The sequence below is a fragment of the Netta rufina genome (genome assembly GCF_964035555.1).
Source record: "Netta rufina genome assembly, chromosome: 4".
In the NCBI taxonomy this organism is placed as follows: domain Eukaryota; kingdom Metazoa; phylum Chordata; class Aves; order Anseriformes; family Anatidae; genus Netta; species Netta rufina.
In genome coordinates, this window is record NC_140127.1 from 31,176,699 (window position 1) to 31,190,812 (window position 14,114).

Sequence of the window (14,114 nt, forward strand, 5' to 3'; positions counted from 1 at the left end):
GGAATGACCAATTCTCCACATATTTTCTTCCTCAACATCGGAGTCAGTTCTCAAGAATAACAGCCCATTTCTTGCTAAAGCCCACACGAATGTAAAATCTGGAGGTGGTTATGAGGACAGCTATTCAAAGCTAGGGTGAACTCCACCCTATAGCTGGTGGGAACCCAGTGGCAAACATTCATTGCCCTCCAGGGAAAGGGTTCCTATCTACTTAAAGATTGTTTATTCAGTTCTGAACAGCACAGTACCTTAGTGAAGATGATTGATCTTTCTGAAATAAAAGGAAAAATTCTGAAAAAAATAATTTGCACGCTGATGCAACAAGACAGAAGTCTGCACTTCTATTATTATTGGTATCATAAGTACTTGAACATCTGATCCTGTCATAAAACTAATCTTCTCTTGTACTTTGCAGACCAAGTTATTTAAAGGCAAAACATAGCAACCCCGGCAGGTAAATTGCCCAGTGCTATGTGTCATCGAGTATCACCTCCCATTTAGTTTTCTATAAAAGCCATTAGCTAGCAATGATCACAGTGATAAACCAGCTTACTGTATCCTTTACTTCCTTACTGAAATAAGCAGAGCCTCATGGACCAACTGGGGAGATTCACTCAATTGGATGCTAAAGGTATGTAACTTAGACATATTAGAGTGCCTTACCAAAAGTGTTACATTTTGGTAGTTTTTTTTTCAGGATTGACAAACAGAACAAGAAAAGGTGTCTCTCTTCTCTTGGAACCTTGTCCAAAAATAGCAGTAATGTACATCTTTCAAGATATAAAGAAGAAGGGAGAGATGAAAAAGAGCTTGCAGAGATAGTGTTACATTTAGGACATGAGGGAAACTCTCTAGTTATTTGTCCTGCATTTAGAATAAAATTAACAGAGCTTTAACTAGGCAATGACTTTTCTGAATGATGCCATACTTTAATGATTTTTAGATTAAGGCAAAAAGGAAATCCTGAAACTATCTGGACTAACTAACCTTTGCATAGACAGAAGTCACATGTAACCTTCCTGAAATCACCCCTTTCAGGTAAGAGCTCTAGCTGAAGTTGAGCTATCTTTCACAAAGCTGTTCCTTTTTAACAAGTTCATTAATGAAAATCCAATCACAATTTACCATTGGGAATGTAAAAATAAAAATGTTCTACTTTATTTCTGTTGTACAAGAGCTTAGCTTCCAGTTCTTTTATATCTTTTTCTCCCACTGGGTCAAAATAACTTATTATTACCTATCAGTTTCCTATACAAGTAGTAATCAATTACCTACTTACTGAAGTTGAAAAAACCTTCTTTATGTTAACACTAAGTTGAATGTAAAGATACTGTGAATTTCTGAAGTTTTTAGGCAAACTTAAAATAGCATGTCCCTGGACACATATCCCTGGGTTATATATACAGGGAACTCATTTCTCCTGTAAAAACACTGGACTAGGAAATCAGGTTCATCTGACTAAAAAATCACAGTTCTTGGGGATTCTTCAGCAATCAGTGTTTTCTGAGGCAAAGCACCTACAGCCCATCGTGAATGTATAGTCTACCCTGCTTGTTCTTAGATGCATGTTCCATACTTGCCTACACTGAAACGTGGTTTTCTCCTGAACCTGGATTTTTCTCATTTATTTTTTTTTATGCATCCTTTAACCTTTAGATCCTTTTTTGAAATTGTTTTTATCCATATATCTGACAATTATTATTTTTTTTATCTGAGTGCCTGCACTAAATGTACTTTGTAGAGTACAAAAGAAGATGTCTCTCTCAAGACCTTATTGTCCGATTGTCTAAGGTCTAATGTATGCCTAAGGTCTTTCTATCTAGTACCAGCTTGGATACTCTAACTCACCTAGTCACAGCTAGTTCAACTGTGTTGGATACACAACCTTAGCCCAGATACACATGACCTAATTTTATAGAGCATAAGATGAAGGGCTAATTATTTATAAGATTACACTCATTGACATTATATAGATGTATTACTTTACCATTCATTAATTGAAACCTGGAATAACCATTCTATTATAACAATAAGAAAAAGTGTTAGAAAGAAACATCTAGCTTGCAACAGAAAGAATCTGAGAAGCTATTACTGAAATAATTGTTTAGTGACATTGTAAAATCATTTTAAGTCACTGAAGTCATTGCTCATTTTCGGAGAACCAGACTGAGACCAAAAATGAATGATTAAAGAAAAACTACATCTTCAGATCCTGAAAATAGTTGCCAGCATCTATATCTGTTTTATAAAATTTGTTCTACCTGTACTTCTTGGACCAACATTATAGTCTGCACAAAAGACATAGCTCCTAATCATTTTCCCTCTATTACAATGTGAAGTACAAAAGCACCCATGGCTGAACAGCTTTCCAAAGGGATCTAACAGTCACTAGAGCTAGAAGAAAAACTTCTGATCAGTTTTCCAGCAGAAGCAGCTGTTTGATGATTAAAAGAAGTTAGAGTAAATCATACTGATCAAAGTTCTCATATGAAGCATCAAATATACATATATTTTCTTTTGGAAACACTTTGAAATCCAAACCCACCTGGGATTTAATTATCACAGTCTGCACATAGGACAAAAAAAAAATCCCAGTGTTAATGTGGTCATGATTGCAATAGCAGATGAATTGTGCATCCCTTCATTCCTTTGCCCAACTGGAACAGCCTCTAGTAAATCAGTCTGATGAAGTGTGTATGTTCATCCTACAAGACGTGCCATACTCTAAAGTTTACTCATATAAACCCAAGGAATATAGTAGAGTTCCCTTTGAACCTGTAACCTTTAAAATTTTGCCCAGAGTTTCAATAACGGAATAGTAAAAGCCTGAAAAATATGTAATTCCCTTTTTACCTTATTTCTTAGAGCAAGCATGAAGGGCCAGGAGTTCATTAGGATGCTACTGTAATAATCAGATGCTTAGCTTTTTACAGTTTCACAGCATCCTGTGGTTTTAGATTAATGAGGTATGTCAAAAGAAAAAAAATTCCATAGAGGTGGAATTCCTCATTAATATTAATATGTTTAAGAATATGTATACATAAAATATTGCAAGGTATAGTCTGTTCTCAGGCAGATAAGAGAGTTAATCTAGCACACAAGACTTCCAGGGCTCTAAACCATTCGTAGAAGGAAGCTCACTAATCAAAGAGAGAATTTACAGCTCTTAAAGATGCTTTCCAATACTAGAATTAGTTTCCTCTCCAAAGTGCCATTTAAATGTTAATTTAAAAAAATGTGTTTTCATTTTGTTCAATATTAAGGAAAATTGGAAAAGATACGATTGTACTTAATAAAGAAACTGCAGCCATGTTTGGAAGACAGAAAGAGGTATCACCAGGAGTTCGCCTCATCCACTTCATTTCATGGAGTGCAAAATATTGTCCGAAGGCGAAGCCGGACACACAGAGGGCTGTGGCTGTTAGTGGTCACAGGCTGTCTTAGCATCGTCATTTGGCAAATCTGCAGTCGCTTTACCTATTACTTCAGCTGGCCAACCACAACTACGGTGGTAGTTCAGTACGTGGAAAACGTCAAATTCCCTGCTGTGACTTTTTGCAACTTGAACAGGTAAAAGTTGTGTTTGTTGTTCACTATTGAGAGGCAACACCTCTTTTTCTGGCTAACATAAAGGAATTGGGATCCACAGCTTTTTTGAACAAATCACATAAAACAAAACCAAAAAAAAATGCGGCTCCAAGGGGTCTGTCTTTCACACCACCACATGAGATTTAACTGAGGAGAAAAACATGAGAATCAAGGGAGGTTGTCTTTATCCTTTCCCTTTCATCAAATGAGGAGCTGCACCACAGATTTTTAAGATTCAAGAAGTAAGGGGGAGTATAAAGTCATCTCTGGCATTATTCTTCTGTGTATAATCATAAACCTCGAGTGTTCCTTCTATAGCGTAACTAAGGCACAGTCAGTCATACCCAAGTTAAAAATAAAACACAACATTTGCAAATAGAGAGGTTTGAACAAAACCTCATGCAAATGTAGAAACCTTAGTCAAAGCAGTTATTTTTCCGCAGAGGTGCTCAGCGCCTTTATGGTTCGAGCTGATGTCAGTGGGAGTTGTAGGAGGAAAGCACTTGGCGAGTTTGAAAGTCATATCTAAGCAAAAACTTCACTACAGGTTTCTACAGTTTAAGATACTGGCCAGGATTCAGATGCAACCACTTTGAAAATAATGCAGCAAAACCACTGCCTGATTTTTAGAGCAAATATGTAATTTAACAACTGTTTTAGTAATGGAGAAATCTTAGCATTCTCAGGAAAACAATGTAAGTTGTGAGATCTTCTACCTCTTGTTGGCAGAATCAACCACAAGTCCAAGTCCCAGATAGCTGAAGCCTTTCCACCTCACTATTTTTCTTTCCCATTGCCCCGTGTAAAGCCATTTTGGGTTATTCTGTAGAACATACACTGCAGGTAGAGTACAGTGTGTATTATAAAAACCTCTCACTTCTTGCATCTATAGTGGCAACACATTGCGAGCAAACAGCTCCCGAGCACAGCAGTTATCTGCCTATGAGGCAGTTTGCTGCTATATCCATCTGTTGTTCACATCGTGCTTATCCTTTTCTCCTGTTTTTAGCGACAGTTTTCTTTGCTGGTGGAACAAAGAGGCACAGCTCTACCTCTGCCTTTATTTTTTGACTCAAATTCAGTTGAAGAGCTGTTCCTACTGATCTTTCTTATGCTTCTGCATTAAGATCCATTGTACAAATACATTAATATGTTTTGTAAAATAGGATTATGTAAAATAGTGATTCTAAAGAACATGGTATTGCCATTTTCTTAGGTTTTATTTTCTTTTCAGTATTTTGAAATTAAACTTACCGTAACAGTTCTCTGAACCCTTTATTTAATTCAGAAAAGGTCTTCAGTGACATCAGGAAAACACAGCTTTTTTTTTTTTTTCTTGCTCCCTCCCGCCCCAAAGGAACAGCTCCTTCCAGCTACATTTATTCTTCTCATGTAAATGCAATTGTCCAGCTTTTCTTCAGCTCTAGAAATCTGGCAGCTGGCTTATGCAGATGACCATTTTAATTTTTATTTATTAAATAACCACACACAACAAAAATGTTTCTAGAATAACCCTGGAAAGGGGTTCCTTTCCTGCTTTCTTGTTTGGAAGATAACCTTTTCCTAGAAATGGAGACTATATTGGTTATCCATGTTATAGTGCAAGTGCAAGCATGGTGGGCAAGAATCACATGCAGTTAGCGAGCAGGCGACAAAACATGTCATGGGTTTGGTGAGAGCACTGAGATCAGTCCTGTAACTCTGCAGAACTCCAAGCCATTCTTTTTCCTTCGCACTGACAGGTTTCAAGCTCATGCAGTAAGCAATCTCCAAATCATTTTTCTCCTTTGGAACATCGTGTCTGGAGTTGTCCAGAAATTTTCTATGGAAGACAAATTTTCTCAAGAGATAAATGATTTTCTTCTTGGAAACCAGAACTTCAGCATTAAAGAGTTTACAAGGAAAAATGGGTTTTATCTAAACCACAGCACATTGCTAGAATGTGAATTCTTTGGAAAGACATGTCACCCAGAGGTAAATATTTTTCCTTTTATTACATCAGAAGCATGGAGGGGAAGGGGATGTATTCTTACCACTCAACTTCAGACACCTGGTTTTCCCAGCTACTCCCCCTGCCTTCCCTTCACAGTTGGTCAATTGAGAGAAAACATCCTGCTCTAAATGACCCTGAGGAGCAACCCCAGTGACCACAGAGGCAGCCCGCTGGCCTACCTGAGCTGTAACATGGAATTTCAGTTTAAGTTGCTCTCCGCCTAGTCCCACGCCTGCATAAATAGCAGCCTTTGAAAACTGTCATGCCTCCAGGCTTCATTCAGCAACCTTTCCCATAAATGGCCTATAACCAACATCAGTGTGAATGGAGTTTTTTTGCACAACATGGTTGCATTGCACTTAACTGATGTAATTAGTCCTGCAGCAGCAACGAAAAAATATGATCCTCTTATTTGTGTCTCAGTTCTGCCATACAACAACTCCCAACTTCAATAGAATACGTGGACAGAAAAATTGGTCCCATATTCTTGCAGGTTAGCCTTATTCTTTGCACTGCCTTGGGGGGTGGGGGGATACTAAACCAAAAAACACTAGTCCATCTATTACATTGTGAAATTAATGAAATTTTAAGTGATTTTTTTTTTTTTTTAATTTTACACTTCCCTATTTTCCTTTATTGAAGGATTTTGAACATGTTTTCACTGAATATGGAAACTGCTTTACTTTTAATTACAATGGTCTTCCAGCAAGAAGTGTGAGTTTGTCTGGAAGAGGCTTACGTTTACTTTTTGATGTCCAACAGGTACAGATATACCAATGATTATATACAAAATCATGTAATAATTCATAGATCAGCAGATTTTTTGTTTTACACAGACCTTCAGAATTCCATGCACAAAATTATTTTTCAAGACTGTTCATAAGTAAAAGCATATTTTGAAGGAAAGACCCAAAACTAGTATAAAAACTCTGAATAGCTATTGACTGTGTCCCCAAAACAAATGATGTAGAAAGTTGCAAGCGAGCATATATACATATATCAACACAATTCACCTACAGCTGAAAAGTATCATCAGAAAAATAATTTAATTTTATACAAACAATTCAGGATAACATCTCTATCTCAGTAAGAGATCCACTAGGGAAGGTCACATGATGCCAATTTCTAAGTAGTACTGATTTTTTTTTCAGCAGCATCTGAAGTGTCTCTTGTCAGCTATGATCTGGTCTTTGCACTGTAAAGACCTTGCTAGGATTGTTTTTGATCACAAAACACAGTAAGCTCAGGGAATATCACCTTATGAGATCAGGGAAGAAAACTAAAACCTAGAATTTTAAGAGTTAGACATTAATTTTTGCTCTCTAGCAACTATAGGGGAGAGGAGTGACAGGTTCTCAAGAGGGTAATAGAAAGCTTGCTGAAACATGGAATTAAGCTTGCTGAAACATTGAAAGTAAAAGAAGTGAATTTCCAAGTTATGAAGAAGGTTCATCCATGCTTTCTTGCTTTTGAAAGTGGGAGAGGACAGAAGGAAGAAAAAAAAAAAAAAAACAAAACACACTAAAATTTAGGGTAACTGGAAGGAAACCTACAAAGTTAATGATGAAAATTCAAGTCAGCTTACTTCTACATTTTCCTGTAAATTGCTGAAGGTGTAACAAGGGAAATAAGACCAAATAATAATAATACTAATAAAGCAGCACCATTTTAAATATAGCTTAACCTTCAGAGCATAAGCAAAACCAAAACTATTTACAATACTTCTTTTTGTATCAGGAGCAATTCACTGATGATCCTGCCCTTGGTTATACTGATGCTGGCATCACTTTCGTTATCCATTCACCCAAAGAGGTTCCACGCTTTGATGGTTTAGGTTTATTAACACCAGTCGGCATGCATGCACAGGTTGCAATCCGCCAGCTGAAGGTAAGCACCTTATCCATCAGGTGGAAATATTAGTCTGTACCATTGCTAATCTCTTCCGAGGCATGGAAATAAATTACAAACATTTGCAGTTATTTAATATTTATCATGCCACAGGGAGTCCTAAGAATAACATTTCCACCAGCTATATAAAAAACCCACCAACAAGCCTGATTTTTTTTTTTCCAGGATATCAATGGTCTGCCTAATCTGCTTTTATTCAAGTTAACCTCTCACAGTCTCACTGACATAACAATACAAAGATAGGGCAGTAGCATCAATATGTTACATCACAGCTAAATTTGTATCAGATTCCTGACAGTCCTTTCCTGATACAACCAGAGAAGACTATCCTGCTGCACTAGGCTGTCTGATCAGGTCCTGGTTTTGCTGTGTGAGAACAGAGATGATTTTAATTATAAAAGCACAAACTGTAATCACCTCCAATTAAATCACAGTATTACTGCTTATGTCTCAAACAGGCTTCCTTTAGCACTGTAAAATGTGATAAAGCGATATCTAAATTAAAAGAGAAATTTATGTATTCTGTTATTATTACTTTACAGTCAATTATCCAAGAATACCCATGGGGAGAGTGCAAGCCTGATATAAAGCTTCAGTACCAGAATACTTATAGTACAAATGGCTGTTTGCAAGAATGCAAGGCCCGGTACATACAGGACTGGTGTGGCTGTTTGCCTTTCATTCTGCCAGGTATTTCTTAGGACTACCATATGCTCTATCATCTTGCTAGGAGAACTAACTCATTATTGAATGGCAAAGGAGACAGGGTACATCTTTGTGGGATATTTACAACTGGGATTATTTAATTTACTCATTTTTTTTTTTTTAATTCAGAGAAAAGCAGCAAGATATTTGTTCAACTCTAGACTTGGCATCTGTCCATTAGCTATTTTTAGGATACACACCAAAAATCTTGAAAAAGATTATTCCTCACGGCTGTGAGACAAGTTGGTATCTGAGTAATCCTCCACGAAGTTTAAAACCTTTGCTGAAACATGTGGGGTGTAATCATAAATTACATCTACCTATTTTGTATTTTCACTACTAAGACAGAAATTTCTTAGCAAGATAATACAAAGAGTGAGCCACAGCCTTAAAGGCAGTTCTAGCTGGCATGCCTAATAATAATGTTCAGTCCTCCAGTGAGCCTCTTGGTTTAGTCTATTGTCTTCTATTGCTATGTACCCCTTGTGGCATAACTGCACTGTGCCCTACTGAATTGTTTTCTCAGTTGTATAAAGAGAAGCACAAAGTGGTGTCTAGGCTTTGATGACATTATTTTTCAGTTTAACACATACAGATCTAAGAGCTAGATTGTTGATTTAAGTTCTAAAGTTACTTGTTTATTCTTAAGGCAATGGAACCGAATGTGATTTGCTGAAGTTTTACAATTGTGTTTATCCTGCAGTCTGTAAGTATTAATTTCATATTCATATTTTCTAAGCCAATTCCAAACAGTAGAAAATATCAGTTAAAATACCAAAAGTAGTAATGGAGTACATCCCAGTTCATTTAAGACTGAAAATAGAGATCAGACACAGTAATAAAAAGCTTGGTAAGTGATGAAAAAATAACACTAAATCACTGGACTTCTATATTATTATATATTCTATATTATATTCTATAATTAAAAAGATAAAAATAAAAATGAAGTGAATCATACATTTTCAAAATGCTTCAAATACAATTCTTTTCATGAGCAAATAATCTACACCCAGTAGATATGAAATTCTTAAGTCACTACAGCAGACTTCCTGGAAAATACTGTGAGTGATAATCTGAGAAGTAACTTTTCATGAATTTCGGAAAGCCTCCTTTTTAATTCTTATGGATTCAGCTATGTGATGTGACTTTCTCTTCCCAAAGGACTGGACAATTAGGAAGCCATGTAGATTACCGAGTTTATTTCTGGAGGAAGGGAGTGCTTCAAATTGTCACCTAACAGGCTGAGATACTTCCTGTCCCCCAGCATGCAAACATGAGAAGCCCACATGCAGAGGGAAGGCACAGCAGCTGCCACCACCCCAGGGAAAACCGAGCACCACAGGCAGGAGATTATGGTACTCACCTCAGAGTGGACGTCTTTAGGTTACAGTTTTTGCTTCAGGAAGTATTTATGCCTTACCTTTTTTTTTTTTTTTTTTTTTTTTTTTTTTTTTTTTCTACATTGATTTTCTGCAGCTTTTCCAGATTCCCTCAGTGATTTCTTTCTGTTAGAGCCTTGTCAGAACAATGGCCTCCCAGAGCAGCCACACCTGCAGAATTGTGTGATATCTGTTTAGTATTTGAGAAAACAGAAGGATCTCCATCAGCTGTCTTAAGCCCAAAGTCAAAGAACAGGGGAAGGGGGGTTAAGCAAGCTCAGTTTAGCAAAACTTTTGTGAAATTGTCAGATGACAGTAAATTACTGCTGGCACTGCTCTGGCACCTACTCCTGTGCATTGAAAGGAGCTAGGCAAACATCAAGACCAAGGATTATAAACTGAAGTATGCAACCAGAAGGCTAGCACAGAACATGGGCAACCCTCTGTATGATCTATCCTACTGATAAATCATGGATGAGAAAGAGTAAGGTCCTAAAGTCCTAGTGAAGGTGAAAAGACTTGAAGGTGCTGAATTTCTGTAGGGGAGCATTGAAAGGGGGAACAAATCAAAACCAAAAATTTCAACCCTTAATATTGTGCTCCAGCTACCTAAGTGCCTTTTACAAATGCATGTTTCTTCCTTCAAACTAGTATGCACCAACCTTTCTAAGGATAATTAATCAAAGTCTTTATTAAAGTCATTTTGTAAGGTTAAGAAAAGTCTTAACAATGTGTGCTGTTTCAGAAACATTATGCAAGTTCTTTCTCCTGAAATTTCAGCTGATATAGAGATAAAAGGATTGTGTACAGTAGGAACTCACAATTCCACTTGCCCTGCCCCTTGTGAAGAAATGGAATATCCTACCACTGTCACCTATTCAAGTTTTGGAGGAGAAAATGCCATAAAATTCATTTCTGCAAAACTGAAGAAAAGCCCAGAATACATCAGGTAATCTTGCTTAATGCTTTGTCTAATAAGGAAATAATCCATTATATCTAAGTGTGTGAACAGAGTGTATGATGTAAATGTGACCTTTTAAAAATATACTCTGAAGTGTGTGGTATTCAACATGTTGTCTCTGAGGTGACCAATCTTGTCTAAGAGATTAGTTTAGGATTTATACACGTTCATGTAGGTCTAAACTATACTGAGATACATCTAAGACCTGTGGATAACATAAAATTTATACTTCAGTTGGAAAGTAATGTTCTATGCTACCTTTTGTGTTATTTTTAATCACTCTTTGCAATTAGGTATAAAGAAAGATCAGGGTTATCAAACCTATTCACAACCCACACGAGCAATCCACCCAACAAAGAAGACAGATTTTTCACAACTGAAGTCAGTGAATAACCCAAATAGATGCTAGATAAAGTCCTTCTTTCTCTCAATGCATTACCAGAAAAAGAGCTAGGTTTTATTGTGGCAAAAATGTCACAAGTTTAACATTCTTTTCTATTGCTAGTAAAATCTATTGATACCATTTACATTATAAAAAATATTTAGAAAATATTTGATGAAATATTCTCATAAGGTAGCAAAATAAGATGGTTCCATCAGTGTGACTGAAAATGCTACCTACCAAACAACAACAACAACAAAGTAGGACTATACCCAAAGAAGAGACCTTCTAGTGTAAAAATATGTCTCTACGGTACTGACTGCACATTTATCTCGTAAATTATGTTATAAATTAAGTTATGCACAGAGCTGTGTTGTTCAGTAGTAGCACTAAGATAACACAATCTGAATACCTTTAAATTCGTGGAAGAATTATCATATATACTTATGATTTAATAAAGCATACATACCTCACGCTTACAGTATAATAAATTGATACTGAATTTCCTTGAAAATGCATGCATTAAATACCCAATAGAATGATTTCCATAATTTTCTGCTAGAAAGATACTTCTCGAAGAGAAGTTTCAATACAGTTTTGTAGTCCAAATTACCTCATACTCACAGAGGTAGATGTTACTTGTGCACATAAGTATTAACACAAATGCTACATGAACCAATAATATTCACGGATTCAAATATATTTACAAAGAACCGTAGAAAATCTGGCTAATGAAATATCTCTGAGTATTTCATTTCATTGTTTCAGTGACTTCAGTTTTCTCACTCTTGAAGCCATCAGTCTGCAAATGCTTCCATATATTTATATATGAACAGGAACTATATGAGTATTATGAAAATTAAACCTATTATTATATGCAAAAGATACTAATCCTTTGAGAACATTTTATCTTTGTTGATTATTTTATTGTATGTAAACATCATGCACAGCCCAGCAATTATTTAATTAGGCAAGAGAAAATACAGAACATTCTCCTGTTACCAAGCCTTAACCAATAGGAATCCTGCCCACATATTAAAAAGTACATACAACTGTAAAACACAGACACTGATTAATTTCTGAAAATTTAAGAAGGGAAAAGTTAACTATTTACTACCTTACTGGGTAGAACTACTAGGAACCCTATGACAATTGTAGGAGGTCTTACAGTAAAAACCCATGAAAGTAGGATTATTTTTATTACCCAATGTTACCTACATTTTAGAATTATCACGTAAAGAAATGGAAGTCATTTTATATGACCAATACTGCATTTTCAGTGAATATCAAATTAATAAGCTCATTATCATTTTCAACCTCAAAATCTGTAGCTGTTTACACTTCTGAATAAACACTACTTTTATTCTTAAAGGATATGACATTATTTATGCAATCAGTTTTTGTGTCTGTTTTATTCCTCTACTGCTATGTTTATCTTCTATTTAGCAGCTACGCTGACTCTTTCAGTAGTCACGATATCACAAAGATGAGCTCTTTATTCTCGCTGAATCATTCCAGATCCTGCTCCACCAAAGATTTGCCTGCTCTTCCACTTTTGCAGCAGGCAAGTAAGAAAAGCTTTTAGCAGAGGGAAGAACTAAGCATCTGAGTATAGGACAAGGGCTTTTCTGCACAAACACTGTCACTGAGATCATCAGGATTAAATCTGCATTTGCACATAAATGACAGGCTATATTAGACTACATTTCCAAGCAGTGTATCTGCTGTAGTTCAGGATGCTTGGCACTTCCACTTAAGCTTATCTCTGTGACCCTTTAGGATTTTATCTCAGTAGTGCTGAGTTGTTCTTTTAACATAGTCTGGAGATCAACTCCTCCAATGAGATCCTTTTACAACTGTCAGTATTAGGAAACATTGTTTTTCAGTCATCTAACTAATTTTTATACCTCTTAGTGGATTGCTCTTTAAAAGATACATCACTCTCCATGTAGGCAGTTCATACTGATGGATGTTGGTAAAACCAAACAGCACTCCTGGCTGTGTCATGTAATATTGTATGTGCTTGTCATTAGGCAGAACCTTGTGCTTATTGACATTAAGTACCATGATCTGAGCTACAAAATAACTCAGCAGCAGAAGGCCTTGTCTGTATCTGAGTTGCTTGGTAAGTGAATGCGTGACGTTTATTTATTGCTCATCAATACTTAATCTAAAATAATAATAATAAATACATAAAAATAGATATTATTTTCTCCTCTCCAAAGTCATAGGCTATCTGGGTTTATAAACAAAAAACAATGACTTTGATATTACAATGGTAATGATCATGTTTGCTTCATGCTCATTTTTGATATGGTCTCCTGCCATACCATTAAATGACCTGCAGTGGAGAGTAGTAATTAAATTCTGCACTAATTTATGGCTACACAACATACTGAACTGTAAGCATAGGGAAGCTTCTGGGATTTAAAGGGGAGAGGGAAAACATAGGGAGGAGAGGCAAGAGAATAGCTTAACAGAAAAAGAAGCAGGAGATTTTTTAAGCACATATTCCACCGTAGGAAGTTTTGTGTTGTACTTGCTTTATTTAGAATTTTAATAAACAGATTCATCTTTTTCCCACAAACATTCTTAAGAATATTAATTCTGTTTTCTTAAAGTGATGGATTATGTATTTTGAATTTATTTAGTGCTTGAGTACTAGCAGAGTTTTGTTTGCTTGCTAGACTAAACCAAATACTTAGTATGACGTATGTTTATTTCTTTCTATTACAGCTGATGTAGGTGGCCAGCTTGGATTGTTTTGTGGTGCCAGTATGATTACACTCATAGAATTGCTTGAGTATATTTTTACTAATTTCTGTTGGATGTGCATCTTTCTTCTACTGAAAGCTCCTGAAATGCCTCAATGGAATAATCCATTCCAGAACCAACCAACACACAAGGAGAAAAATACAGGAATACAAAAGGAGAAAAATACAGGAATACAAGAATGTTAGTGGCTTGTAGACTCACAAAACTAAATATTTCTGCTACTTTCCTGCCTTTTTAAGATGTAAAGGAGACAGTAATATTTTCCAAGGCTCTCTTCCTTTAGTCTTTCTGCTTCATTTAGCACCTAGAGCCATGTCACTGTGCTAGACAATTTTTTAAAGAATGAACTTTGGAAACACTTGCTTTCTTTGTCATGTAATGAAAAATGTAATTTTTACCTAAAATTTTATTTTAAATTACCAA

General features: G+C 36.0%; 1 protein-coding gene across 1 annotated transcript; it reads left to right on the forward strand.

Moving 5' to 3' along the window:
- Positions 1-591: 591 nt before the first annotated feature.
- Positions 592-13,876, forward strand: ASIC5 (acid sensing ion channel subunit family member 5; the record flags this gene model as incomplete). Its single annotated transcript, XM_084286058.1, has 10 exons — positions 592-631; positions 3,264-3,570; positions 5,331-5,562; positions 6,224-6,343; positions 7,319-7,468; positions 8,032-8,179; positions 8,844-8,900; positions 10,354-10,522; positions 12,950-13,041; positions 13,653-13,876. 10 exons carry the CDS (start codon positions 592-594, stop codon positions 13,874-13,876), a joined length of 1,539 nt encoding a protein of 512 aa, XP_084142184.1.
- Between the last annotated feature and the right edge of the window lie 238 nt (positions 13,877-14,114).